The sequence below is a fragment of the Drosophila novamexicana genome, unplaced genomic scaffold, assembly GCF_003285875.2.
Source record: "Drosophila novamexicana strain 15010-1031.04,08,12 unplaced genomic scaffold, DnovRS2.1 tig00000024-arrow-pilon, whole genome shotgun sequence".
Lineage (NCBI taxonomy): Eukaryota > Metazoa > Arthropoda > Insecta > Diptera > Drosophilidae > Drosophila > Drosophila novamexicana.
In genome coordinates, this window is record NW_020824768.1 from 922982 (window position 1) to 950681 (window position 27700).

At 44.2% G+C, this 27700-nt stretch overlaps 5 protein-coding genes across 7 annotated transcripts; 3 read left to right on the top strand and 2 right to left on the bottom strand.

Moving 5' to 3' along the window:
* Positions 1-1619: 1619 nt before the first annotated feature.
* On the bottom strand, positions 1620-5072 carry LOC115771204 (basic helix-loop-helix neural transcription factor TAP). Its single transcript, XM_030716804.1, has one exon. The coding sequence runs from the start codon at positions 3605-3607 to the stop codon at positions 2447-2449; it is 1161 nt and encodes a 386-aa protein (XP_030572664.1). The 5' UTR covers positions 3608-5072; the 3' UTR covers positions 1620-2446.
* Positions 5073-5530: 458 nt separating this feature from the next.
* LOC115771135 lies at positions 5531-11187 on the bottom strand. Of its 3 annotated transcripts, XM_030716706.1 has the most exons (7): positions 11023-11187; positions 10546-10963; positions 10240-10490; positions 9587-10180; positions 8681-9524; positions 7939-8618; positions 7772-7877 (listed from the first exon to the last, which is right to left on the bottom strand). In XM_030716706.1, the coding sequence occupies exons 1-7, from the start codon at positions 11104-11106 to the stop codon at positions 7851-7853; spliced, it is 2898 nt and encodes a 965-aa protein (XP_030572566.1). In that variant the 5' UTR covers positions 11107-11187; the 3' UTR covers positions 7772-7850. The 3 variants fall into 3 exon arrangements, with proteins under 3 accessions (XP_030572565.1, XP_030572564.1, XP_030572566.1); XM_030716705.1 differs by having other exon boundaries at positions 5531-8615; XM_030716704.1 differs by having other exon boundaries at positions 5531-8618.
* A 1893-nt stretch (positions 11188-13080) lies between these two features.
* Positions 13081-18484, top strand: LOC115771110 (allatostatins MIP). Its single transcript, XM_030716670.1, has 2 exons — positions 13081-13390; positions 17320-18484. Exons 1-2 carry the CDS (start codon positions 13293-13295, stop codon positions 17945-17947), a joined length of 726 nt encoding a protein of 241 aa, XP_030572530.1. The 5' UTR covers positions 13081-13292; the 3' UTR covers positions 17948-18484.
* Positions 18485-19579: 1095 nt separating this feature from the next.
* On the top strand, positions 19580-20970 carry LOC115771178 (odorant receptor 74a). The gene is made up of 3 exons (XM_030716763.1): positions 19580-20455; positions 20665-20847; positions 20903-20970. Exons 1-3 carry the CDS (start codon positions 19580-19582, stop codon positions 20951-20953), a joined length of 1110 nt encoding a protein of 369 aa, XP_030572623.1. The 3' UTR covers positions 20954-20970.
* A 163-nt stretch (positions 20971-21133) lies between these two features.
* On the top strand, positions 21134-24262 carry LOC115771009 (transmembrane protein 209). The gene is made up of 5 exons (XM_030716515.1): positions 21134-21213; positions 21274-21620; positions 22639-23303; positions 23360-23689; positions 23760-24262. The coding sequence occupies exons 1-5, from the start codon at positions 21191-21193 to the stop codon at positions 24120-24122; spliced, it is 1728 nt and encodes a 575-aa protein (XP_030572375.1). The 5' UTR covers positions 21134-21190; the 3' UTR covers positions 24123-24262.
* Positions 24263-27700: the final 3438 nt, after the last annotated feature.

Sequence of the window (27700 nt, forward strand, 5' to 3'; positions counted from 1 at the left end):
TTATCGTCTTCCGGCAATCGCCAAATTGTTTTGCCAGCCTCACAGAGCATTAGCATAGTCATATAGACAGCAGTCGGGGTGAAGCGGATAGAGCAGGGAGGGGGCTGTAGCTAGACGTACTCGTAATGCCGTTATTGATCCGCCGATAAGCATCTACAGCTACCCCGTAACACAACTGGCCATGGCCATGGATCAGCATGCAGGACGCTAATGATGCCAGCCCGATTGCCCGAGTCCTTTTGCTCCGTATACCGTCCCCCGTCCCGCGTCTTATGTGCTGGGCTGCCCTCATGCATCCCTCAGCGCCAGTTCTGTGGAATTGAATGCAGCTTAGCAGCTCGCCCGCTGCGTATTTGCGCCTTTGTGACGCACCAGCACAACGGAACAACGGCAATGTCCCGGCTATAATAATGATTATTGTTAAGATAAATCCGGACACCTTCAACAAAGCTGCGCCAAATGACAAACGCGTCGCTTGCCACAGCGGCTTAGTTCATAGGTCTCTGCTTTGGTGCCTTTAAATGCCTTGAGAGAAGTTGCACGCCACAATTCTGCATCTTGTAGCGTTCAAGTCACCCTTTTTTATGCTCTTGAGTGAAGGGTACTGTAATTTTGTTACGAAATTGGTAACGCGCGAAAGAAGACATTTCCGATTCCAGAGTGTATATATATTCCTTATCAGTATCAACAACCGCGACGCTATTCTCCTGTCTCTTATTATGCTCAGTAGTTAGTTCTCAGTATTTGATTGCAGGCAGCACTTTATCGGAATTGCCAGCATCGGACTACTATATCTTATAGCTGCTATAGGAATGGTCATGGTTTCTGTTTCCTGAAATATCTTCAACCTCCTCAGCAACTCAGCTTCCCTTGTCTCCTAATATGTCTGCAATTCCCTATGAAATCGGTCCACTTTGTCACATGGCTTCTGCAGGAACGATCGTGGGAAAACATGTCTTAGCCAAATTTCTACAAGGGTATTTAATCTACGGCGTGTCGGAGCCGTTCTTCTAGTTTTTTTTTGACGCCCGGGGCGCTTTTCACTTTTCTCGTAACGGAAAATGTCAGTCAGTCAGGCAGTCACTCAGTCAGTCAGTATTTCGACTCTTGCCGGTTCATTCAACTAAATAATTTGAGTGGCATTCATGCAGGTCCACTGCCACTTGGCTCATGTTTCAGGATTGTCGGCTGCTGCTGCTGTTGTTGTTCTTGTTGTTGTTGTTGTTGTTGTTGCTGCTGCTGTATATTTTAGGTATTGGTACATTCGTTTTGTACTCGTAATTCTGTGGCAGGTGACGGGCAATCTTCCATTGTTCGACTCACCCCATGTCGAATTGTAAGGGCGCAAAAATGCCCCCTACAATAAACAAGCTGCACACATTAATACACACACACACGCACACTCGCACACACACACAGAGCCATTCATTTTATGTGCACTGCAATATACAATATTTATTTGAATTTAAGTCTTTTGTTTGAAATCTGAAATCCGCACACAAATGCAGCTCAGGGTTGTTTGCTTTTGCTGCCCAGAAGGCAGCATTAACTAGACTTGCCTTGACTTTAACAATATCCATGTACATAAACAATAGTTTATTCGGGTTTTTCTTCATCAACTTTATTTAGCAAAAATAAATTGTAATAGTTTACATAAAATTCATCTTAACACGTAATGTATATAGTATATAGTAAACCTAACTTCAAAAATGACTAGCCCTCGTTTATCGCATTGCAATGTTAACCCAACCAAACTAACTAAGCCTGAAACTAAATCTTAGCTAACGCTTAAAACTCGTTAAGCATGTGTGTTAGTAATGGCTAGGCTGCTTTCTTAGTTAGATTGTGTTTATATAAATATGTATGGCAAGGTACATGGATGCTCTTACTAAATTTACATGGACAACCGATGTTATTATAAAGCAAATTGTATTAGCCATTAAAAGCAAAAAGTGCATTTCATAATATTTTCATTAAAAAATGCACTTTTAGTTTTAATAGTCCACTAGTGAGTGCCACAAACAAGCAACCCATTCCAGGCATGCGTGAATCAGAAGTGAATTTGCGAGTGCACTTCATTTGAACTCTGACATTAGGCTGCGCAAATTGATTTGTCGTTTGTGTTACCCACTAAATGAATTTAATCAAATCGATTATTGAGGCCAGCCTGCTTAGCATGGCCTCAGCAATCAATTTTGTGTAGACTTATTGCAAAATATCAACTGATTGTGAGCCACAGCGGCAGTGAGACCTGGAAATGTGAGCAAGTTGGCCAGCTGCTCTAAGCAAATGACTTTTGATATTTGGTTTAAGCAAAAGTGAGTCACTAGAGCAGACAATTAATTATTAATTATCATTTCCAGGTGGCAGTGTCGTTGTGGTCTGCACATTGTCGAACATATCACCCAGAGAAGACTGACACCATATAGATGCCCGCAAAACTATGCTATACCTGGTGGGTAAACTGTTTGTAGAGTAGTTGTTGATCCTCCTGGTACTCCTTCCAGGGCGGCGTTTGCGTATAGAAGCTGCTTTGCTGATGCAGACCCGGTTCTGACAACGGCGTTCCATTTGCAGCTGCCTCGAAGTTGCTGCGAAACAGATCGTATTTCTCCTGGGAAAACTGAGCTGAAGCTGTGGGCTGTGGACTAAGCTCCGGCTGCTGTTGCTGTTGTTGTTGGTAGTAGCGCATGCTGCTGCCCAGATCAAAGCCAGGTGGTTGTGCTGTCTGATAATCCACTCCCTGAGCTGGCTGATAGTGCATCGCTGGCGGCGTCTGATGATGCGGCCCATAGGGAAAGATGCGCCCGCTGCCGAACATGGGAAACGGCTGCGGATTCACAAAGAGCGCATCGAATAGCTCCTTGGTGATGCGTTCACCGCTCAGCGTAAAGTTCTGCAGCTTCTCCAAGTCGAGATTGATGGTGTTGCCGCTCTCCAGCACCTGCTCCAGCGCAAAGATGTAGTTGTGCGCAAAGCGCAGTATCTCGATCTTGGTCAGCTTGGTCTCCTCCGGCAGCGAGGGCAGCGTCACGCGCAGCCGTTCCAGCGCATCATTGAGCGTGTGCATCCGATTGCGCTCCCGATCGTTGGCTTTCATGCGTCGAAACTTCTTGATGCGCACCACCTGCAGAGGACTGCGCGACCGAGTGACACGATTTTTGCCGACGGCATATTTGCGTTTCGGACGCGGCGCATTCGGATCCTCCGGCGACTTGACCGGCGTGCTCGTCAGCTGCGGCTCAAAGGCGCCCGTCGTTGCGGCGCGACTGTTGAGGTGCTCCACCAGAGTGCGTCCACTGCGCGTGCTGTGATTGCTACTGTTGTCCAGCAGACCCACAAAGCCAGAAGTTGTCGCTGGTGGCGAATTCAGCTGCATATCCCAGGCGCCGGCATACATAAGCGGCGCTTGAGTTTGGCCCGGCGGCGTGCCGCTGGCATTGGCCGTGCTATTGTAGTGCTCCGCAAAGTCCAAACGACGCCGCGAGCTCGCATTCGCAATCGTCTCAAAGCTCTTCTCGTAGCCGCTATCGAATGAGGCATCATCGTCATCATCCTCGAACTCAAACGATTGCGTCGGATTGTAGGCGTTGTAGCAGGCGGACATGTTGAGCTCGGCGTGGGTAGCTGTGGTTGTCTCTAGCTGTAGCTTTAGCTGTATCTGTGCCTGTCTCTAAATGTCAAACCAGACGCATTACGCTCGTGTATGTGTTTTTCTTTTTTTTTAAGCCTTAACCGTTTCGCGTGCCCGCACCAACTAAAAGCTGAACAGGAGTGCGCACCGGTTTTATGTTCAGCCATTAGCACGGCAGAGCTGCCCAGTAAGCCCGCTGATTTAGGCGGCAACAACCCTCGGCGCATTGTCGTCGGTCGCGACGATGGCGGCGCCATGGCACAAATCCCAAAAGATATGCGCGCCGTGATTGCCGTTCGCTCTAGCCCAGGGGGTTGCTTTACCCACACACACAGACACGGACACACACACACGCGCACAAACACACGCACACCAGCAACTACCAGTGCCAGTTAAAACACGAGCATTTTTTACGCCTGAACGTAAGCCAATCGGAAGGATGAGTGCTCTGTCTGTCTGTCTGTCTATCTAGCTGGCCTCGTCTGGCCGCGAGGATCAGCGACAAAGTTCAAAGCGGCATGCACTTTCTCTTATCAGTCCGCCTTTGTCGCAACATTGATTGTGCCACATCTTGTGTCCACTTAATATCAATTGCAACTCGCAGCTCGCAACTCTTTCTTTTAAGCTTAAACCGCAATAATCATTGCGGGCTTACGCCTGTCGCTAAACGAATTACCGCCACGTGGCCGACACTTCTGTAAAGATGCCACAAATACTCCCGCCCAGGGCCCACGCGGCGGCACGTGCCACCGAATTGGGCTGGAGAGCTTGTGGCATGAGCCACTTCACAACTGGCTCAAGTGGCTGCATGTCTATAACGCGAAAGATACACACGAATGCGGTTGGGATTGCGGCTTTAAGTGGCTGCCGCTTGCCGCTTCCCAATTGCCACGTGCAGGTTTGTTATGATATGTGCTCCCACTGCGGGTAAATTGTTGACACGAGTGAGCACTTAATAAATTAATGCCAAAATGACACAATTTTGCATAATTTAAGGGGCAAAGGATGCTAATTGATCCAATTGCTGACAGTTGCTTGTATTTATGACACTTAAACAACCAAGTTCCGGACCTTACCATCTTGTAAGTAAGTTGAGGGCATACATACAAATCCATTAGAAAAACAAAATAAAATAGAACGGGGCTTTTCGGCACGACGACTATTTAAAAATCTAGTAGAGATATATGAATGTTGATTATACGGATATGTGAGGAGAATTCATACAACGAGGAGGATTCATTGCTGAATTCAGTCAAGTTTTTTTGAAACAAATAAAATCTCGTCGATATGAAAACTCATCTTTTGAGCGATTTTCTTTATAGAGCTATACGATATAGCAATTAGGTTAGATTTAGCTCATGTATGAAAAACATGCTAGAAGTTGTGAAAGCCAAGTTTGGTTGTTTTTATACAAGAACCTAATATTCAACCGATCTTTCCTATGGTAGCTATACGATATAGTGGATCGATATTGATAGGATTTTGCATTTATATAAGGGACATACTAAAACTATTAAATGCTGAGTTTGGCGCAGATATCTTTGAAAACAAAGAAGTTTTCCATACAAGAAGCTACTTCGCCCGAACATTCTTATGACAGCTACATAATTTAGTCCTGCAACAAGACGATAGCCTTAAAACTGAGAGACTTGTTTGCATAGATACAGACGGACGAACAGACAGATGTACAGACGGACATGATTATATAAACTCGGCTGTTGATGTTGATGGATTACTTTATGTGTTTGGAGGCGTCTCCTTCGATGCTTTCTAAGATATAGCTGTCCGATGGTGATAAGATTTGGCTCACATGTGAGAAACACATCGGAACTTATATATGGCAAGATTGGTGAAGATATCTTGACATATAAATAAGATTTTTAATACGTGTTTATTTGCGATCATTCCTACAGGAGCTCTCTGATATAGTGAGTCGATCTGGTCGATTTCGACATATATATGTTCAGAAAGACAGACCTATGCAGAGCTTCGTGACGATAGCTTTAAACCTAAGAGAGTAGACTGACAGACGGACGGACATTACTAAATTGACTCTGCTGGATACGAGTAATCAAGAATATATATATACTTTACGGACTCGGATATCTTTTTCTATACGTTCGTGACAAAATAATAATACCGCCTGTATCGATCATATTCATCAAAGGATAGTAAGGGCTTACGTATATCTACATTTCGCTATATTCAAATATCCCCCCCACTTGAAATCTCTTAAAAAAATTTTTAAATAAAAAATTGTTCTAATAAAATAAATATCGGAAGTAAGTAACTCACAAAAACTCCGTAGATGTGTGATCGTCATGTGAGTTTTATCCTGCGGATTTTAGTCTTAGAGAGCCAATAGTATTCCTATAATGAAATTGTCTCTGACCTCCTTTAAGCTGTTTTTACACTGTTTATAGAGTATTGCGCGGTCAATTTTTCCCGATTTTAACTTGTGTTTTCAGCTAACTTTGTTAATTAAAATATTAATTTATACATTAAAATGTAGATGTCAATATTAGTTATTGTTTATTTACATTTTTGGTCACACATTTAATACATCTTGAGATTCCCAGAGAGACGCCAGAAAACAGTTGATTATTATTGAATTTTGTCAATGGTTTTTAGGATTATCAACGCGGCCTCTAGTCGGATTTATGGTTTTTAACACAATAATAATGTTAGCATCAAATTCACACCACTCGACACGTGTCCGGCGTGGTGTTTGTTGTTTTTGTTGTCAATTTTGTTATTGGTTACGCCCGAAACAGCTCAAGTGGCAGCCGCCGACCGGACGCGTGTGGCTAATTGAGGTTTTGGAGTAAGCATAATGCGTATCAATTATACAGTTAATTGAAGTGTGAGCGCTTATTAGGTTTGCATGGAAGTATGTGAATTATTATGGATGCTGCATTAATTTTCTCAACAATTGTCGCCCAAGACTCATGCTCACGCTGGCTGGCACACACACACTCACACTAACACACCCGGTTTAAAGAGCCTCGAGGCAGCGTCACAGTCGCGTTAACCAAATAAAAGCCAACATGGCTTAGTCCCTGTCTGCGGACTTCTGTACATATATAATTTCATCAAACATCCTTACACAGTCCGAGCCAAAGCAAATACACATACACATCAAATATATGCCCCGGGCAAATTGCATTCTAACAAGCGACGCAAATTCAATTTTCCAAGCTGCCTGTGTGCCCAATCTCCCTGCCCTGCTGTGCGTGTACGTACGTGCGTGTGTATGGGTGTGTGTTTGTGTGTGCGGCATGCAACCCCGACTGCATTCGTTTCAGGCACGTAGCCCCGGGCGAAGCGAGAGACCAAAACAGCACCAGCTAAGCAAATGTCTGTCATCTTCAGAAGGGAACAACTTCCTCTTCATAGAGTGGATCCAATTCCGATGGAACAACCATCACGGGAAAACGGGTCACAGTCACAGGCACTGGCGATACGGACGACGACAGCGAGTCCGAGGAGAGCTCTATTACATCCGTATCGCCGGTCACATGCTTGGCCTTTTGTGACTTTAAATGCATGGATTTGCTCTTCGCTTGGCTCCACTTGTGACCACGTCGTCGTCGTTGCAACGAGGCTGGACGCGACGTCTCCTCGGGATCGGTTGAGGTCGAGGAGTCGGAAGTAACGTGGTTGAAGCCCTTGAATTGTTTAAAGCGCGGCTTGGCCAACATTACTCGCGTCGACGGTGCAGCCGAATCGGATGTTATATGCACGAAACGCTTCCTACTTTTGCTCATGCCGCTATGCAGCTCCGATGTCGGCGTCGAGGCGTTGCTGTCTTCGGTCTGGGTGTGGCTTTGCTTGCTGCTCGACGTGGGTCTACTGCGATCACGTTGCATTCTCTTTTCGCGATAGTAGTCAAGAAAATTGGTGCGCTTCACACGCACCCGAAGTCCGCGTAGCTTTTCAATGTCCTGCAACGTGAGCATGTCCAGACGCACCTCAGCCTGGCGCGTCAAACATTCCTCGACTAGACGTGCATTAACTTTGCTTATTGCCGTGTGTACAGAACCTTCGGGAGCCCCCTCAGTTTGGTTGTGCTCATCAATGTGGGTTTCGAGACTTGGTTCATGCTTGGTTTTGATTCGTTTGCTTGACGATTCCTCGGGGTGTTTCTTTGCTGGTTCCGCCTGTACCTCCTGTGTCCCTGCAGACGGCAGTGATTTGGCGGTTGCCTCATCCCTGGTCAGAAACTTTCCTCTGAGCTGCAACACTTCTGTCTCCATTGTAAAATCAGACGTTGGCGCCGGCGGGGGCGTTAACTCTTTACTTACGCCAGATACAGCTTCAGATTGTCCCTCGTCGAACTCGTTAGCGTCGTGCATGGCCATCGTAGATGTTCCAGACTGCAAACTGTCCGCTTCACTGTTGCAACGGCTGCTGGTACGCGTTGCTCTGCAGAATTCCATTGATGTTTCCGACTTCTCGAGTGCCCGTGACTGGGTATTACTATCGGCTGTTGTTGCTGTTGTGCTCCGTATCAGGCCCTGCAAGCTCCTGAACTTGCTCAGCAGCGTATTACTCTCCATAAGCACATTGTCATCATTTTCTACGTTTATCTGCTCGTCCTTCTCGAAGCTCCAAATGTCAGCGAAGGCTTTAAAGCCGCTTGTTTCGTTTGTGTACTTGGCCTGCGACTGCAGCAGTTCACCAAATGAACGCCTCTGCTGGATTGGTTCCTCCGGCGGCGGCTGCGACGTCGTAGCCTCTGCCGCCGTTTGGGGCTCTTCTGATGCTGGTGGTGGCGGTGGTTCCGCTGTCAACTCGGCAACAGCAGTTGCTGTAGGAGCTGCAGGCGAACGACGGCCACTGCGCATGGTCCTATCCATGTCGGAGATCATGGCATTGGCCATTACTGCAGCGGCGCGAACGCGAGTGCGTCGCCCTGTGCCTGTATAATAGGCTTCTGATTCGTCAGATTCCTGTTCCTCCTCCTCTTCATCTTCTGAGACTACTGAAAGTAAAAGTAGGATCATCTAGTTAATCACAAAAGATTATATTTAGCTTCATGTTTACCCTCCTCCCAGAACTTGGTCGGTATTCGGCTGCGTTTTCTATCTTTCTCTGCCTTTTCGCGTGCTGCTTTTTGCGCAGCCTCTTCATCTTCAATGCTCAATTCAACCTCCGCTTCGGCTGTGCTGACGGCGTTCTCGTAACCCTCTTCGATGGTGCCATAGTCTAATTGAGGCCGATTTTTGTACTTTTCATAATCGATTTTCAAAAACTTCAGACCATCATTGGCCTCGGCCATATTTAGAGCCACAAATTTTCGCTTTAGATCTGCGCTCTTCAGCAGGCTGCTGCAGCGTTGGTGCAAAGTGTTCCATTCTAGCGCCCAGGAATAGCGTTTGTTGCGTGGTTGGAAGGCCACTGTCAGGAGATCCTTGAGTATGCTGCGCGGCAGGCGCAGAGTTTGCAGCGCTTTATAGATAGGATCATAGTCGGCCACGGGCGCATTGTGATTTGTGATGGCAACAATTTCATCGACATCTATCGTTGAACTCAACAGCTCATATTTGATGTGATCCACTTTCTCGGCACGTGCCGCCGCTCTGCTGGAGACTACTTCATCCTCGTCCTTGCGTTTCTTTTTGATGCGCGAACAGCGTTTCACCTCACAGTAACTACTGCGTGTTGGATGCAAATAGAATGCAGTTAACCAAAACTCGGCCTCCATGAAGCCATGCTCCGTAAACACCTTGGCCAAATCGGCATAGTTGTCAGAGAGCTTATGCTCCAGATTCAGCATAAATTGTGTGGTCAGTCCAGGATGATAGCGCCAGACTTCAATTGTGTTGAGCTTCTGGCCAATTATCTTCAGCAGCAGTGCAATCTTGGCGAACTGCCAGCCCCTGAATTTCTGCAACACGAAAGACAGATTTACATTGATTTTGTCAGGACGAACAACAGTCAACAACTTACACGCTGTGCCAGCAAATTATATACAAACTCCAGCACCTCCTCATTGTTGGGCACATTCTGAAAGACCGGATCTATTTGCCTGTCGAGCTCCTCGTCAACATCCAGCAACGGCTTCTCATCATCGTCGCAGTTCTTATAGTTTCCAATATTACTCGCACGATTGCCCTTGCAGATCTGCTGTTGGTAATTCAGATTCAGATTTACTGTGTGTGGCAAGGCGTGACTATTGCGCTGCGCATCTAGCTTCTGCAGCTCATTGAGCAGAAAACGCTCGCTGTTCTCGCGCTCCTCTACATAGCGATGCATCAGCACCTTGAACTGCGCCATGTGCGTCATGAAATCATGCTCATTGAGTGCCATCAGTTCCAGCAGCTGGTTGCCCAGCACATAGCTGGTGTAGGCCTCCAGCATAACAGCGAATGAGGTGACCAGGTTCAAATTGAAGTTTTTAAACACAATGTATTCAAAGAACCCATCCTTGCCCAGGCCCAGACGCACACAAACCAGTGCAATTAGCCTAGCTGGAGTGTAACCCATGGCCTCCGCATTCGACGCATCCTGCATGCTTTGAGCGTAGAAGCGTATGTTGTACATCTTTAAAAGAGAATACATTGTTAAGCATTGAGCACAAATTTGTATGACAATCTGCTTACCATATTATCAATCATATAACCACGATTATCGTCCGCTACAAAAACAGTGAGCAGATAGAGATGCCCCACCAGTATAATAGACTTCTGCTCGGGATGCAAATTCGCGGTACAGACTCTGGGATTGCACTTCAACCAGGCGGCGAGCACACGCAGTGATAACTGCTTAACAGCTTCCCAGCTGCCGGCATCGAATAGTTTCAGTAAGCGCAGTATAATTAGATGCAAACGCTCTTGCATTAGATATGTTTCATCTGGGAAGTGCATGGGTTAAAATGACATCAGTAAATGGTATCCAGCCATACACACCTTCTGCCGATGCCGGCTGCACAGCGTGCTCTATCACATGATGTTTATTTTGTAGCAAATTGGCAAAGAGCTGCTGCAGATAGGGTAGACGCCAGGGATTGACTTGGAAGTTGAGTAAATACTGCCAATCGATATCGCAGAGTCCCTTAATCTTGCTGAACGCCCTATAACCTTTGCTCAAATAGTACAACAGCATGCGCTTTAGACTCTCAGAGCTGCCCATCCATTCCTGGCTAAACCACAAATGCAGCGTGTGATGCGCCAGCACACGGGCAATATGGCCGAGCTCCTCTGTGATGCACTCGCGGGTGTGCAGGCGGCACACATCCCAGCCATAAATTAACTGCAGAATGCGGTCATCTGGTATCAACTGGTAGACATCGACATCGCTGTAGTTCGCGAAGAACACAAACATTTTCTACCACAAACAAAAATAGCCATAGGAGAAAGATCGAAGTGAAAATAGCATGTGCTTACCGCGTTGAACTCGTCATATTCTATTTGCGAGGCGCAGTCAAGAAACTTTTGTTCATTATACTGCTCTGGCAATATAATGTCCATGGCGAGCACTTTTCATCAAAAAGTTCACATATATAAATTAGTTTTTAACAAAACATTAAGCACTTTTCTTCATTTTTCAGCCGGTTTGCATGTCATCTAGAGATGCGAGTCCATAATCTAGATATGTGCTGTGCTAACTTATCGATAAAATCATGCGTGCTATAGCAGTCAGCTCTTGTAAGGATACAAAGTGCGGCAATTTAAAAACACGACGAAGCCAATTTAAAATCGTTTAGTAATTACAATGATGAAAACTATTTTTAAATTCCAAATAGTTATGAGTTGTGTAAGCAATTCGATTTATGCATGAAACTACTTGACAATGTAACATGGGATAATTGAAATTGTCATAAATGCGCTCAGCTATTCAATAGTAATATCTGCGCACATATTCTTAAGAATCTGCGTCCCACATTCTGATTGGTTTCTGCTGCCAGCTGGCATATGCAAAGTGCAAACAAATTATTATTAGCTGCCAACAGCGTCTACTACTTCATCTTACAATGAAAGCGCCAAGGGTATTCCTATAGAAATGTGTCCTTTCTAAAGAGTGTAAATATGTTTGTGTGCGGGGTCAACAGTTGGTTGGTCAACAAGCGGGGCTTCAACGCGTGCAACAGTGCATGGCTGCTGCAACTGCTGCAACGGCCAATGTATTAAAGTCCATTGTACAGATTTCTAGTTAATAGCTTAATTTCATCATGTATTTAGGGTAGCTGCAATTAGGCCAAAGCCAACTAATATTTTCCATGTAAATGATTTACAATTGCCGCACTCAACAAAAATCAAAAAACCAAAAAGCAAAACATAGAAAACACATGTAGCTGTCTACAGACAGATAACATTATTCCGAACCAATTTATCAGTGGCAAAATCAATTAGTAACTACGTAAGGGCCTTATCAATAGAGCGACGAGCGCTTTGCCATGTTCGATGTGCGCCCTGCATAACCCATTCATTATACGCACCGGTAGCATTGGCAGTGTCATAAATATTCCCATCATCGTTTATTTGGCGTCCTCAACCGGAGTGGCTATCAAATGGCACAAATGAAAACCTGTTGATATCCAAAAGACAGACACACACACACGCACATACACAGTCACACACCTGTCTGTATCAAAGGTTGCGTTCATGTCGTAATTGAAGAAGCATTTTTGAAAGGGAATTGAAGTGTTGCAAGAAGAAAAAATAACGGAGCAAAGAAAGAAAGCAACGGCTCTCGCGTTCATAAATATTCATGAAGCTCTAAAAGGGTTTTTACTTGTGCCAGATGCTTAGGTGATGTCTCTGTCCCGGGCCACACGTGCAGCGTCAATTGAACCCAAATGGAAAAAATTGTATTCGAAGCGTCCAATCTTGCGGTGGCCACAACAAATGCAATTGCATTTGCCAACGTTGAGTGGCAGCGCGTTTTCGTACACAAGCCATGCTTAATATTAAAGGTCAGCATGGGCGTTGGCTTAGCCCAAGCACAAAGGGGGGAGTAAGGTGTAAGGTGCCAACGAAATCAAATGGAGCATGCATATGAATTTGAATGAGTCCAAGCGTGTGTGTGTGTGCCCACACGCGTGTGAGTGTGTGTGTGTGTGTGTGTGTGTGTGTGTGTGTGTGTGTTTGTCGCATTTCCCGGGGGAAGGCAAATAAACATTGCAAAGGCGCGCATGTGTGCCAACAACTTCAGTACTTCGTTAGGCGGGACAATGGGCATGGGCATGGGCAGCGGGGCAGCGGGACAGCGGTATGGGCTGCCCCGCTAAGTAGGCAACAGTTTTCGGGCACTTCCGTCGCTGCAACCGCCAACTGGCCACAATGGCTGCTATTGCCCTGACAGGCCATTGTGTCTATCTGTGTGCGTATCTGCTTCGTGCGCTCGTACGCTCGTGCTTGCCACGATTCGCTTCCGTTTTGATTTATAAACGGCCGTCGTGACCGTGCTGCGTATCATTAACAGTTGATCAACAGGTTTGCGCAGACATCCCGGCAACAGAACAGTCGCTAACCCAGTACAAAAACGCTGCCGCAATCCGTTGCAGTGCAGTCCCAGTCGACCTATTTGTGCACTAATTAAATTCCAGCGTCACCACAAATTTAGTTATAAAAGTCATTTCACGTGCATTACTCACAAATATATATATATTTATATAAAAAAAAAAGGCAGCTACGAAAAAAAGGGACGCGCGCGTATGCAGATTCGCGATACAGTACTCAGCGAGGCGACCACAGAAACGGAACCAAAAGAACGTTTCCTGTTATTCAAATACAATAAAATAACTACAGACAGGTGAGTTGATTGTGATAAGAGGCTTTTTTGTGCAGGTGCCAATGGGGAAGGTCTCGGAAAAAAAAAATTAATGCCTAGCGAAAGATGGTGCTTAAAAATGTTGAGAAAAAATATGCAATATTTAAATAATATTAGATTAGAAAAGCAAAACACAATTTAAGCCCCTTTATTGTGCACTTGGGCAGAGTACAAATAATATTAAACTTTATTAATATTCAGTAAGTGCTTAAAAAATTGCTAAAAAAAAATATTATTATTTTTAAATTAATTATATTTAGAAGAAAAACCTCTTTGAGCAAGTTTTTGTGCACGTGAAAATTGGAAAGGCCTCTGGGGCATTACAAAAAAAATATTTAATGTAATTTTCGTAAATAAATTTTAAAAAAATTAATATTTAATAGGAGCTTAAAAATGCTAAGCAACCTTTTCTAAATTATTATTTATTTTTACTTAATAATATTTAAATGTTAGTTATATTTTACATAAGTTATATAATAGAAAAATCTTTTTGGGCATCGAATAAGAGGAAAAGCTACTTGGCTCAAATTAAAAAAAAAATATAATTCTTGAGCGCTAATAGAAAAAAAGAAGAGTTTTCATTAGTGTTTAATATTGCTGACAACGTATATTTTTTTAGAATTAATACTATTTGTTTATGGAAAGCAAAAACTAAAAAATTTTTTTCATGAAGGGCAAATATAAGTAGGAAATATATTTAAACTAATATATAATAATAGTATAATAATTATAAATAATATATAATATTTATAATAATATATTATTATATTATATAAGCTTCCATGCCAATTATTGGATAAAAAACCACTTTCACTTTTCGCTACTCTCAGAAAAACAAACGAAAAATGTTGAAATTATTTTTAACAAATTTAAATTTATTTTCTACGCGCTTCACACATTCACACACATTCAACAAACAACAATTTATTGAACTGAATTTACTTAGGCATCAACACAGTAGAACCCATTTCAAATATTTAGAGCTGCCATTAGGCGGTTGGGGTAAATATGTTTACCACTTCATAATAGACGAGTTTTTGTTGGCTTAAACAAACGGCGAGCGCATTAGAAATTGAATTATTAGGCAGTCAAAAAATGAAGGCATCAGCGCGAGTCCTGCCAGCATAACATATGCACTGGCAGCAGATCTTGAATCTTGAATCTTGGAGGAGAGCAGGCGCGGACAGGTTGGGTTTATGCAAAATACAACAGAACCCAAGCTGAGCACACCCAAAAATTCTGTGCACTCGATGGTAAATTTATTTGCACTTCTGTGGATATTTTGTTTATTCACGAGTTTTCGGCTCGTGTTGTGGCGCATTGCCGGCGATGATTTTTATTCAAATGACACACGTCGAACGTGGGAGGACGCATTGCCATTGGGTGCCTATTTAAACAAAATACTTATAGGCGAATGGCATCCTTTGGCAAATATTGGCGTTAGAGCCTGCTTGAGAAGAAGGCGCTATGAAAAGAAATACACGCCCCCGTCAAAATGTTTAATGTTTCGCGAAATGCGTTGTATATATACATTGGGCGTACGTATATAAGTGTATATATATATTTAGGGAGCTGTTGTTAAGGATGTGCTCGGTGGCCCAAAAGTACCTGTACTTGTCACCGGGCGACAGGGCCATGAATAATGCCTGGACAGGCACAGAGCTGCTGAATAATACAATAATACTCGACACGAGTTGACTTGGCCGGGAATTCGATCTGGCCCGCATTCGCAATTCGCTGGCATGTCAGCCTTTAGCACAGCCATAAATATTTTCAGTTAATTTCAATTACAAGCTGTGCAAAACGTGCTGCTGCTTTTGGCCTGGCTCTGGCCCGGTTTTGGCCCGGTTAGCCCGGCTCGAATGTGCGTGTGTGTGTGGTCATAAAATTTGATGCGTGCCCTATCGAAGCGACGTAGCTATCTATTATAATTTAACGCAAAGCCGCTAAAACTTTCATCGGGGCGTCAATCAATCAACGACAAGCGCACAAATTAAATGCAAACTAAGACAACATAAAACCAGCCAAACGGACAATCAGTCAAGAGTCAAGCGCCAGGAGATTGGCCAACTGCAATTGGCCCACCGCCTGCCGCCAATTAACTTTCCAATTCTCTCAGTTCCCATATAAGCCAACAAAGTGTAGCATCATCAAATCGCCGCCCGCCCAGATTAGATACCGATAACGCCGTCAACACGGCGAACCCATCTGGTCGGCGCACGCCTCCTCTCGAGTCTGGACTATTAACTGCTTTCGACTTTTGTGGTCTGTAATGATTTATTTTTTCGACCTCTCAAAAAGCATTTCTGTGTTGGCGGCTTACATTTGTAACGGGCTTAATTAGCCAGCTAAAGGATATGGCAAATGTTGTCCAAATGCAGTTGGCAGTTGCTCGCACAACTTTTTAGAGATTCACAACGTGCAGGGGAATATCAATTTTTAAAAGGTCGCTCGATAGAAATATTCCCAGAATATAGTCGAGTATCAGACATTTTATAGCATTTTAGGGCGATTATCTTCGGTATGTCGAAGATGGAATACCCTTCTAGAAATATGACATGGGGTGTACTTTATTTACCATTACCATTTATGCCAGTTAAAGTAATGTGATAAAGTATGTTATAAGAATAATGAAGCGCATAAATGATGAGCTTGCTTAAGATACATTGAAAAAGAAGTTCGAACGCTTTCGAGCAATTCTATTGAGAGAGGGAGAGAGAGAGAGAAAGAGAGAGAGAGAGGGAGAGAGAGGGAGAGGGAGAGAGAGGGAGAGAGAGGGACAGAGAGAGAGAGAGTGCGAGAGAGATTGTTGTCGTTGTTGATAAAATATTGCCTATAATTAGGCAACACGATAGAACTTATCTTGAAGACCAGAAAGGTTTTTCACGCACGAACTAATATTCTAGCGATTCCATATATAAGTAGACTGAGATGATATAATAGTCCGTTCGAAGTCTCCAAATTTGGCAAAGATATCTTGAAGAACATAAATGTTTGTCATACTAGAACTTAACCTTTGTTTGATCTAGACAAAGAAGCTAGGCTGGAACTTAAGAGTCACTTGTATAATGTGGGTTAAGTTGACAGAAAAGAGCATCTAAAATGTTCATAATTTGTTTGCTGTAGAGTATACACGTACTCAAATGCACTGCAACTGATTTCTCTTGCTGAACTCATAAGGGTTATGCGATTAAGTATTTCATATCCATGCAAACGCATAAGTTGAACCTCTTTAGCGTCAAGTGCCAACAGAATGCGAAGCCGCTTAGCGTCACATTGTCTTTTCCGGCCAAGTGTTGCTTGGCGGAGGGTGGCGCGGGTGTGGTAAGTGCAATTCGCAGCCACTTAAGTTGTTGAGCAAACATGGCCACAAGCTTTGCTATCATTATATCGTTTTAAGGCACGATGAGTGCACGCACACATGTGCAGCGCGTAAGGAGCTGCAAGTTGTGCGTACTACGTGGCGTATGCGTATTATCATCGCACTTGTTACCGCCTGCCGCGAGCTACCTCAGCAACTGGCACGAGCAACAGCAACACATTAATAGGCCATAAATTGTAACTGTTATGCGTTGTTGGCTTTTAACGCAGCAGGCTGGCATTCGGCCTGACACTGAACTTTTGGCCACCGTCGGGAGTTGAGTGCCGCCTCCGACTGTGCTCCATCGCCTTTCAATTAGAGTGGTTATTTAGCTAAATCGTTACGCTTGTTGCTGTAATTTGAGACGTGGGCGGAAATGATTGCCAGCACACCGAAAAAAAATAATAATAAAACAAAGCATTGCGATGAGCACCCGCGGTGCCCCCTGGGAGAATGCCCAATGCGGCTTTAACTTACTTGCTGCACGCATTCCTTACACACTTTTTAAATTTTTCCACTTTTTCTCTTTTTTTTTGCTATTCTTTGCCAGGACAATGAAGAGCTGCGTCTGTGGGACACACGGCATGGCCCTGCTGCTGCTGCTGTTCTGGTGCCGCACCAGCTGCAGTCAGGCCGCAGCCGGCGGCGGCAACAACAATGAGCTGGCCGCCACAGGTCTGTCCGACCAGGTGCTGGAGCAGCTGGACGACAATGAGCTCTACGGCAACAACAAACGCGCCTGGCAGTCGCTGCAGAGCGCCTGGGGCAAGCGCTCCAATGAGCCGCGTCCTCTCGAAGTGGATGACTCCATATACATGACGGGACACTTTGTGCCGCTGGTCATAACCGACGGCACCAATACCATAGACTGGAACACCTTTGAGCGCCTGGCCAGTGGCAATCAGGAGCAGCAGCAGCAGCTGCAGCGGCAACAGCAGCCGGCACAGTCCAATGAGGAGTCGGATGATCTGAGCGCTGAGAACACAATCGATAAGCGTGCCTGGAAGAACATGAACGTGGCCTGGGGCAAGCGACGACAGGCACAGGGCTGGAACAAGTTCCGAGGTGCCTGGGGCAAGCGCGAGCCCACCTGGAACAATCTGAAGGGCATGTGGGGCAAGCGCGATCAATGGCAGAAGCTGCACGCGGGCTGGGGCAAGCGCTCGCTGGCCAACTAAGCCCACAGCGCCGATCAGTCGATATAGGCAAATAGAACCATGCAGACAAACCAACATAATATATGATATAACTAGCAAAACCTAACTGTGTATAACAATATCTATATATATATATATATAACATATATAAACGAACTAGTACGTGCAACTCTTTTCCCATTGAGATTCTCGATGTTCTAAGATCCTTGTGGCAGGAAGTGGAGTTCAATTCCGAAAATGTATGAAAGCGCTCGCCAGCAACAAAAACAAATAAAAATCAAAAACAAACTTAAAACTAAATTATAAATTTGTTTGCATATGTACTTGTGTATTTAAATGTGTGTTTTCGGTAGCCCAGTATTATAAACATAACCAAGCATTAAATATATACTAACCGAGCAACCCGAGCTAGTAGTATATAGAGAGGTATATATACACATTTCCGTGCAATACGCATTAAATTCTAGAAAACTTAAATTTAGTTTATCGAATTGTGCATATTTTTTAAATACGTATACATACCAAAGCATACCAAATGGCAATTACTATATATATAAATCCAATTATCAAAATAAATTAAAGAAAATCATTCAATTTATTGCTCGCAATTTATTTTTAATTATATAAGTATTTTATTTTATGAAATATCACTGAAGGTACGAGCTCGGGCTCTTGTTAAAAACTGAATGGACTTCGATGGGGAAAAGGTTGCTCTTGATATCGCATCGAAGGACTTCCTAAAGTCGAAGCCTGAGATTGGAACTTCATGCGGATACTCTTGTTTGGAATATTATAATTGGATCTCGTAATGCGTGACGCTTCGAAAGGGACAGCTGAGTGGTGAATATTCCCACCGCCTGTCTTATTGCGCTCGGAGTCGGCCAGATCGGATCCCTATATCATAGAACTGTTATAATCGGTAGAAAAGAATGTTCTTAAGACCAAGTACTTTAAGTGACCTGTTTAGTATAAATTCTTTATTAAGCTGGCTGGTTCGAGGTCTATATTGGTCTGGCTAGCCTTGTCGCCTTTTTTGCTTATAATTCTCAAGTTGTTATAGCTTCCGACTCAGGATAAGGCCTTGTGAGTCCAGAATTTGTTTTTATGAAAAGAGCTTAACTATTTTAATGTTGAAAATCAGCTTTTACAAGTCTGACAATGCCTATCAAGCCGGTCTGCTATATCCTATATCGAAACAATCGGTGGAAATAAAGCTTCTCTATAAAACCCATTCCTATGCCAGCTCCTAGGCTCTTAGGGTATTAAATCTTCAGCGTGCCGAATATATAAGTTCCTTCTTATTGATCCTTATATCTGCCCTCTTTTGCAATTGTTTGTAGAAAACAAAAAATAAATTAAAACTTTTTGAGAGAAATTAAAAGGAGGCTTTTAAATTTTAATTCATTAATTAGTTTTCCTGCCACTTGACATTAATAATAAATACATCTAGTATTGTTTATTGTTTTGATGACCATTTCAAAGCAAATGTAAAATATGCATACGAATCGTGAATAATGAATGTCTATTTAAGTGCAATTTAGTTCTCGACAGCAATTAAATGCTAGCTAATTAGCAGCTTGGCGTCAGGTATAAATACAGGTGGATATAGATGTCTTGGGTGGATCACAGTCCATTCGGGAAAGCACCGCCGCCATGCGCTATCAGCCACGACTTCGGAATGGAAAGGCTGCGCCGTTGCCCTGGCCGCTGGCCATGTACCGTCGCCTCAATCATATCGCCTGGCCGCTGGAGGATGGGGCCAGTCGGCGTATGGTGCTCGTAGAACGGCTGCTAATCTTTGTGGGATTTATCATATTCTGTGAGCACAACGAGGTGGACATGCATTATGTGCTGGCCTATCGCAACGATATTGATAAGATGCTGACGGGTGTGCCCACATATTTGGTGCTGTTCGAGATGCAGATACGCGGCTTTCAGCTGGCCGTCACGAAGGATTCGTTCAAGCAGCTGCTGCAGAAATTCTATGCGGACATGTATGTGAGCCAGGAATCGGAGCCAGTGAGATTTGCTCGCATCCAAAGGCAGATGCTGGGCACGCGTCTCAATTCGGTTGTATATTTAATGGCACTGTTCAATTTCTCGCTGGTGCCCGTGCAGAATGTTATCTATCATCGACGAGAGATGCTCTACCAGCAGGTTTATTTATTTGACAATACAAAGCTACAGTACTATATACCCCTGATCTGTGCCAACTACTGGGTGGGCATTATCATTACCACGATGCTCTTTGGCGAACTGAATATCCTGGGCGAGCTGATGATGCATCTGAATGCCCGCTACGAGCTGCTCGCCCGGGATCTGAAGCAGGTGGCCAATGCGCTGCTGGTGCACGGACATCCAGCTAAAATTGCAGCTCAGTATCGTTGTGCACTGATTGAAATATTGCGTCGAAATGCTGCTCTGAATCGCTTTGGCCAGGAAATGGAGCTGGAATTCAGTTTTCGTATATTTATAATGTTTGCCTTCAGTGCTGCCCTACTCTGTGCCATGGGCTTCAAGGCTTATACGGTGGGTATAAAATACATAATGATAAAAGCCAACATTTACTCTTCTTTCTCTAGAACCCAGCGGGTAATATTGTGTATATCGTTTGGTTTACAGCCAAATTCTGTGAGCTGCTGGCCTTGGGTATGCTCGGCTCGATTCTCTATGTAACGGTGCGTTCCGTTTGGCCTGATTTTTATTTAATATTTGATTTTATTGAATTGATTTCGCAGACGGATCAATTAAGTGTCATGTACTACTGCTGTGACTGGGAGCAGGTGATCTACAAGTCGAGCAATGCTCAAGAAAATGTGAAACTTATGAAGCTAGTCACAATGGCCATCGAGATAAACTCACGGCCATTTTACCTAACTGGCCTAAAGTATTTTCGCGTTACGCTGGTCGCAGTACTAAAAGTAATTTACAGAGCTCTTTTGAAGGCTCCTTTTAATTAATGTTTTATATTTTCAGATAATACAAGGTGCTTTCTCGTACTTTACTTTTCTAACTTCGATGCGTTAAGGCCGGTCGCATAAATTTGCTTACATTATAAATTTAACGTTTGGCGCGCGCCACATATGGTTTCATAGCAGCCAGCTTTGCAGCACCAATGCAATTGTAGAGTGACCACACGCACAACATATCGATAAGATAGAAATATATTAAATAAAATATTTTTGATATGTACACACTTGTTAAGTCCGCCAAATTACGGCATTATATTTTAGGCAATACGCATTGTTATATTTGCCTTAAAACATGAATTTCTCTAGCAATAAATGGTAAAGTACATTGAATTAGTAACTAAAACATGGTTATGTATACGGCTTGATTAATTGCAGCTCTCCAAATTATCGCAGTTCCGTCGCACAGCCCAGACAAAACACGCAAATGTCTCGTGTCAATGTGCGCGAGAGTTTGGAGCTGCGGCGACGACGTGCTGAGGCCAAAAACTATTTGAAATGGGGTTTCATCAACTTAATCATGATAGCACTGATCTCATTTGATCTCTGGCAGACATGCCTCTCGGCCAGAACCACCTTCTGGTACCAGGCGGAGTACACACTCGCCGTGTGCGTCTTCATGAGCGCCACCGCCTGCATCGGCAAGTACATCTGGTGGCTGATGGTGGACAGCGGCCCGGTGTGCGTCACGGAGCTGCAGCGGTGTCTGCTGGACGAAGGCAATGGTAAGCGATTGCATTTCTGACTATAATTTGGTAGCATTAAGTGCATTCTGATCACTTGGTTCAACTCTGCTCCTCACTGGGCAAACGGAATTTGTTGCCATACGCTCCAAGAAAGTCTCAGCCTTTTTTATAAGTGAATAATCCTCTTGAACGTCACTGGAACACAGAATTTACAGCTCTGTCCACTGTATTTCTATTCAGATATACAATGCTCTTCCCTCGCCTTAAAGCTCTCATTTCTTAAATCTCAATGATCTGACATACCATCTGAGAATGGAATATGGGACAGCGCCATATGGAAAAGGAAACTTAAAGCCCTTCGTCTAGGAATAGGAAATATCATCATTTCACAAACGATAATTCTCAAATATAAAGGATCTGACACCAGGTGAAAGTCTTGGCCTGTTTAAAACTGGACAATCCTTGAGATTATTTTATGGACTTGTCATTGGAAATCGGAACTTTTTGTCCACTCACATTTTATGCAGAAAAGCAATGCATTTCCCGGGCTTCAAAGCTCGACTTCTAACATATGGATCAAACTCTCTGGGCAATCCTTCGATCTCAACGCAACGTCTGCAATTTTCTTTTAGAAAGCCTGTGATATTCCGAAGTTAGTTTAGGCTCATGTCCACACATTTTTCGGTTCGTTTCTTTGCACATTCAGTCCAGGAGTTTTTGGTTATTTCTGATCCAGCATTACTTGCTGACTATCTGCGTTTCCTCTCAAGCTTCACGGTTTTATATAACCCGGCCCTAGACCAAAAAATGGTTCGGGCTCGCAGAAGCGTTTGCTTATATCCAGATTGGCCTTCTAACCAACAAATAGCTAATCTCTAAGTCCAGCCCAGCTCATTTTGAAAGCCGACGCACCACCCTTCAAAGTCAGACATGATCCAGCACGCACTAATTCCTTGTTCTAGAAGATGTCCCCATAAACGTAGCTCTATTTCAAGTTAAAGATGCACACCTCTCTGGGAAACACTAGCATACAATGAAATCTTTATTATGCATTCAGATAATACATTCAAGGCTGTGAACAATATGTCGAAGCCGCGCGCCTACGAACCGAATTGTGATGAATTGGATACTGGACCCATTATCAACTGGCATTCTTCGTTTGAGGACTCACGCTGGGGCACGCAGTCACCACGTCGCAGTCCTAGTCCGATGCGCACGCCGCACCAACAACAGAAGCACCAGCAGCAGCAGCAACAGTTCAACAATCAATCCTTTCACAATCAATCTTACAATAATCAATCGTATAATCGATCCATGGGCGCAAATAACTCACTGAACACCAGTAATGTGAGCAATGAGTCGGTCTATATGTCGCCCTACGCGGAAGTTTGTCGCGACGATTTCCCAACCGATGTGCGCAAGCTGCCGGCACTGATGAGACGGGCAGAGCGGGAACGTGAACGCAGCTATGCCGAGCTGGCCGATACATCAAATATGCAGACCATGGATTCGGGAAACTCATTTTGGAATTACTGCAATAATGCGGCGTATATGCTAAAGCGAACGATCTATCAGCTGGCACCGGCGCCTGTACCCTCCACAGAGAATGCGCCCTCTTCGATTGAGGATTTTGGCTTTCTTCAGTTCAGGGATAGCAACTCGGAGGTCATCAAGCGCATCTCGACGGTCAAGTTGTCGCAATACTTAAGCAATCTGCGATATGTAAGTGCTGGGAGTTTGCCTAAATGAGCCAGGATTTTAATATTCTTTGATATTAGTGGATATCCACAACCATATTGCAGCGCCTAGTCACGCAGATCGATCATATGGACGAAGTGTTCCGCCAACGCGGCCTAAGCGATTTTAAGATCGGCGCCGTCGGTCTGGAGCGTTTGCGCAAAATGGCGGAGAACCAACAGTTTGTGCAGAGCTGTGCACCCATGCTGCCGCTGCTGTTGCCCTTTCTGGACACCTTCAGCAACCAGGAGTATCTGGTGCAGCGCATTAGGGATCTATCGCAGGGCTCCTGCATTGGCGACTACCGCTGGAATTCGGGAAATACACACAACGGACAGGTGTGGGGCGAGCATCTGCCCACAGACGCTGCAGTGAGTGCGACGCGCTTTTTACATCATCCTGGATTCTCCAATATAATCAAATGTCACCTGCCCATTCTAGATATTGTTTCATCTGTTCTGCGTGTACTTGGACAGCCAATTGATGCCCCTGCCACAAGGTGGCGGACGGCCATTCCACTCGCGTTATGTGCTCACACGCGAGGAGAAACGCTCCACCAAGGACATAATAAATGCGGTTAATAACAAAGCACACTGCGCCATACTCGTGACCAACAATCAACTGAAGCCCAAGTTTAATTTCATTAGCGAAAAGGAGCTGCACAATTGCGCCTACGATCGCAACAATTTGTTTTATGTTATCATACAGTTTCTGATTTATATGCGCACACACCAGGAATCGGCGCTCGAGGGCGTCAACTTGGGCAAGAGCGGCATCAACATAATGTGCGTAATCGATGACTGAGGCAGCGATAAAAATTGACTTGGCCATAAAGCAATGGCCGCCACGCTTATTATATATTTTAATTTCTAACGTTTATTGTTACTCGATGGCCCGACAAGCCATAACAAATATTGAGCTATTAAATTATGCATTGTAATTATTAAGTCAATTGCCAAGACAACACAAGCACATCAAATTGTAAACATGTACGCGGTTTTTGCGGTCACAACAGTTGCGGCTACCCAGTGCTCCTCGCTGCTGGCCGCAATGCATCATCATCAAAGTGTCATGTGAACTTTTGAGCATGCACCATCCGTTATTGCTCGTGGTGTAGTGGTTGTTGTTGTTGTTGTTGCTGTTGTACTTGCGGTCATTGCGGTCTGCGCTTTGCCAACAATTAACTTATGCCTCGAACGTCGCCGAAGTCAACCGGACAAATGCCGCAATACACACACCCAAACGAGAATATGTGTGTGGGCGCTTGGGCCTGACCCATCGCGCAGGTGCACAACTTTAATTGCATTTTCATGATTTTCAATATTGTGCTGGTCAATGGCCGTTACACCAAACAGGATACCGGCACGTAGAAAGCAGCACTGACTACGACTGCGGCTCATGTGCTGCAGCAGCTCCAGAGTGACAAAATTAATGGCTTCCGGCAATGAGTGTCGTCATTTTGTTGAGCTTGAGAAAATGCTGCTCCTTGGCCGACAACAGCTGGCATCATGTGCAACTGGAAGTGGAGCTAGCCAGGCGTGCGAATGAAGGAGCGGGGCCAACACACACACACAACATGAACTCGTTGACTACCTCCGGCTGCATACACTTAAGTCTGTCTTTGGCTTTGGAGTCGCCTGCTCGGGCGCGGACAGAGGAGCGCATTACCATTTTTCTTGGCCATGCCCATTTCAGGCAACGCGCTCCGGTTGCTGTTTTCTGTTTCAGCTCTTTGTTCATTTGACGTTGAATCGCTTGGTTGGTTATTTTAATGCCGTCGTTGTAGCTGGCACCTCGGGTGAGTAATGTGCTTGGGTTGTCAACTTTACACTTTTATCCCTCGCATTATATTTGCTTTACCTACACACACACACACACACACACACCCTCGCCTCGGCTGGGTGATATGTTTTCTTGATACTTTTTCTCAAGTTGTAAATTGGCTTAAAAATAATTTGTCAAAGCATTTCAGCGTACACGGCGCTGGGGTTCGGTGTCTCGTGCGACGCCTATGAAGCTGCTGCTGCTGCTCCTGTCGCTCGCCATTTTCTTTGCCAAATTGTGTGTCGGACCCCGTTCCATGAGACGTTTGAAATTTCTTTTTAAGGAAACGCATGTGCGCTTCTTCATATCCAATTAGAAAAGTTTTCCTTCGACTGCACCGTAATTGTGTTGATTAGTGCGGCTCGCTGGCTTTCCACACAGGCAGCAGATGGATTTCAGCTCTGGTCCGTTGCCCGTCTGCCTGGGAACACTTTAAAGGCACTGGGCGCCTTTCGATTGCTACATTCAATAGGCTATATGCCTTGCCCCTTCCTACGGAGGCTTACACAAGCTTCGATCGAATATTATTCGGCCAGTCACTTAGTGGGGGCTCAGCTACTGCCCAAAAAAAACATGCTGCCATCCTCCACGCTGTCCTGGCGTCGCTTTAGTCCTGCAAATGTTTGTACACAATAAACTGGCTAGTGGCAAAGCTTTTACTTTTCGGCTTTCCTTTTTTTGCTGATTATTTATTTTTACTTTCGTATGCCCTGTAATTCGAACTTGGCAAGGGTATAAAAACCTAGCTATGTGTGTGTGTGCCTATAAAGTGGAAGATGAAGAGGGTTGTCCAGCAGGACCTTTGTATCAATATATTAAATAACTGAGAATAAGACTAAAATGTAAGTTATGAATATATTTAAGGGCATATAATCTTTCAATTACAACTATTAACTTTGGCTCAGTTAAAGTTTATAGATTTAAATGTTTGGAAATCTTAACAGGAAAATATTATGGCCATATTCTGCTCTGTTTCACCTGCAAAAGGTGTAAAAAATATGCTTCCATTTTCATAGATATATCTCAGTTCGAACTATTTTAAAAGCACTTCCAGGGCACCTGCTAGTCGGGCACAGCTCTTCGTTTTTTTTTTTACTTGTTTTCCATCTACTCCTCGTTTGGGGCACATTAATGAACAAAATATTTTTCCTATTATGCGCCAATATGGTTGGCCATATTTCGGTTTATTTAATTTTGCGCAAATAAAACGGAAGTGGCATTTTTATTTTTACCATCGTCTAGGTGGCTCACGCTCCCGCTCCCGCTTCCGCGCCCGCTTCCAATCCCATTCTTATGCCCACATTCTCGTGCTCTTGCCCGTTCTTGATCCTGTCTCATATTTGTGCGCGCTCCATAAAATTCTGATGTGAAGCCAAACAAACTTGCGACAATGATGATAATGTCGATGCTTAAATGTTCAACAAATATTTGGCGCTGTTTTTTTCGGTTTTTTTTTTTTTTTTAAACAAGCAATTTGTGTAGTGCAGACGAAAGAGCTTTAAAGAGTCGTCGACTTGTGTTATCCACCCTGGAGCACCCGACCCGCCCAGCCCGACTCGCGGGCAGTTGTGAGTTTTCCCAGGAACTCCATGGCCGACTGCCTGGCTGCAGCGAGGAATTGGCATAGAAAATGGCTGTCATTTCCCTACTAGAGAGTATTATAACTTTGGCATGAAATGTGTAACCTATAGACGAAGATGTCTCTGAGGGTATGTAGTGTATATATTATTTGATAAAGCCGGGCTGATACAGTCCGTGTCCGTCTCCATGCAAATTATTCTCGAATTTCTTTTGCAAGCAGTTAATATGTCCTTATCGGCCAGATGTTTTTCAAGACATCTTGACCAATTACGAAATTTAGCATGCTCTATGCATAATTTTCTATAAACGTATAATATCTTAATTGAATTGGACCACCATATTTACAGCTGTAAAGGAAGAATTGAGTATTTTATGCAAGACTTTTCTGTCTTCAAGATATGATAATCAAATCTGCCAAGCTTATGTGCTCACGTATCCACAATCCTAATCGAATTGGTCTACAATATCATAAGCCTCCTATAGGTACAATCGAGACGAGGTTAAGAATATTGTGTAAGGGTATTAAGTCTTCGGCTAGTCAAAGACATTAAATTCCTTTTTGTTGAAGCAGCTTCTCGTTTTCAACGCGTCCTCAGCGCCAATTCGATGCTTGTTACTCGACGGTCCAAGTTAATGGCCGAAATGAGTTTTTATGGCAACTATTTTGGCAGCGTTTTAAGCCATGCAGTTTATCTATTGGCCCAGAGTAGACCGCTGAGCATATGAGTGGCCCGGTCGCTCGATGCTAATGCAAGTCCGCAAAGTGCCTTGAAGTTGGGCTATTGAAATAATAATTAGAAGCCGCCGAATGCGAATTGCTGCAGTGGACACACACATGCAACACACACAGCACACACACCTGCTTAGGTGTCGTCTCCAAATTAGATGCTGCAGTGCAACCGCTGCCGATGCTGCTCATGCTGCATTTGGCCACTTTGGACTTCAATCCCGTTGTCGATAACTTACGCAACTAAGCT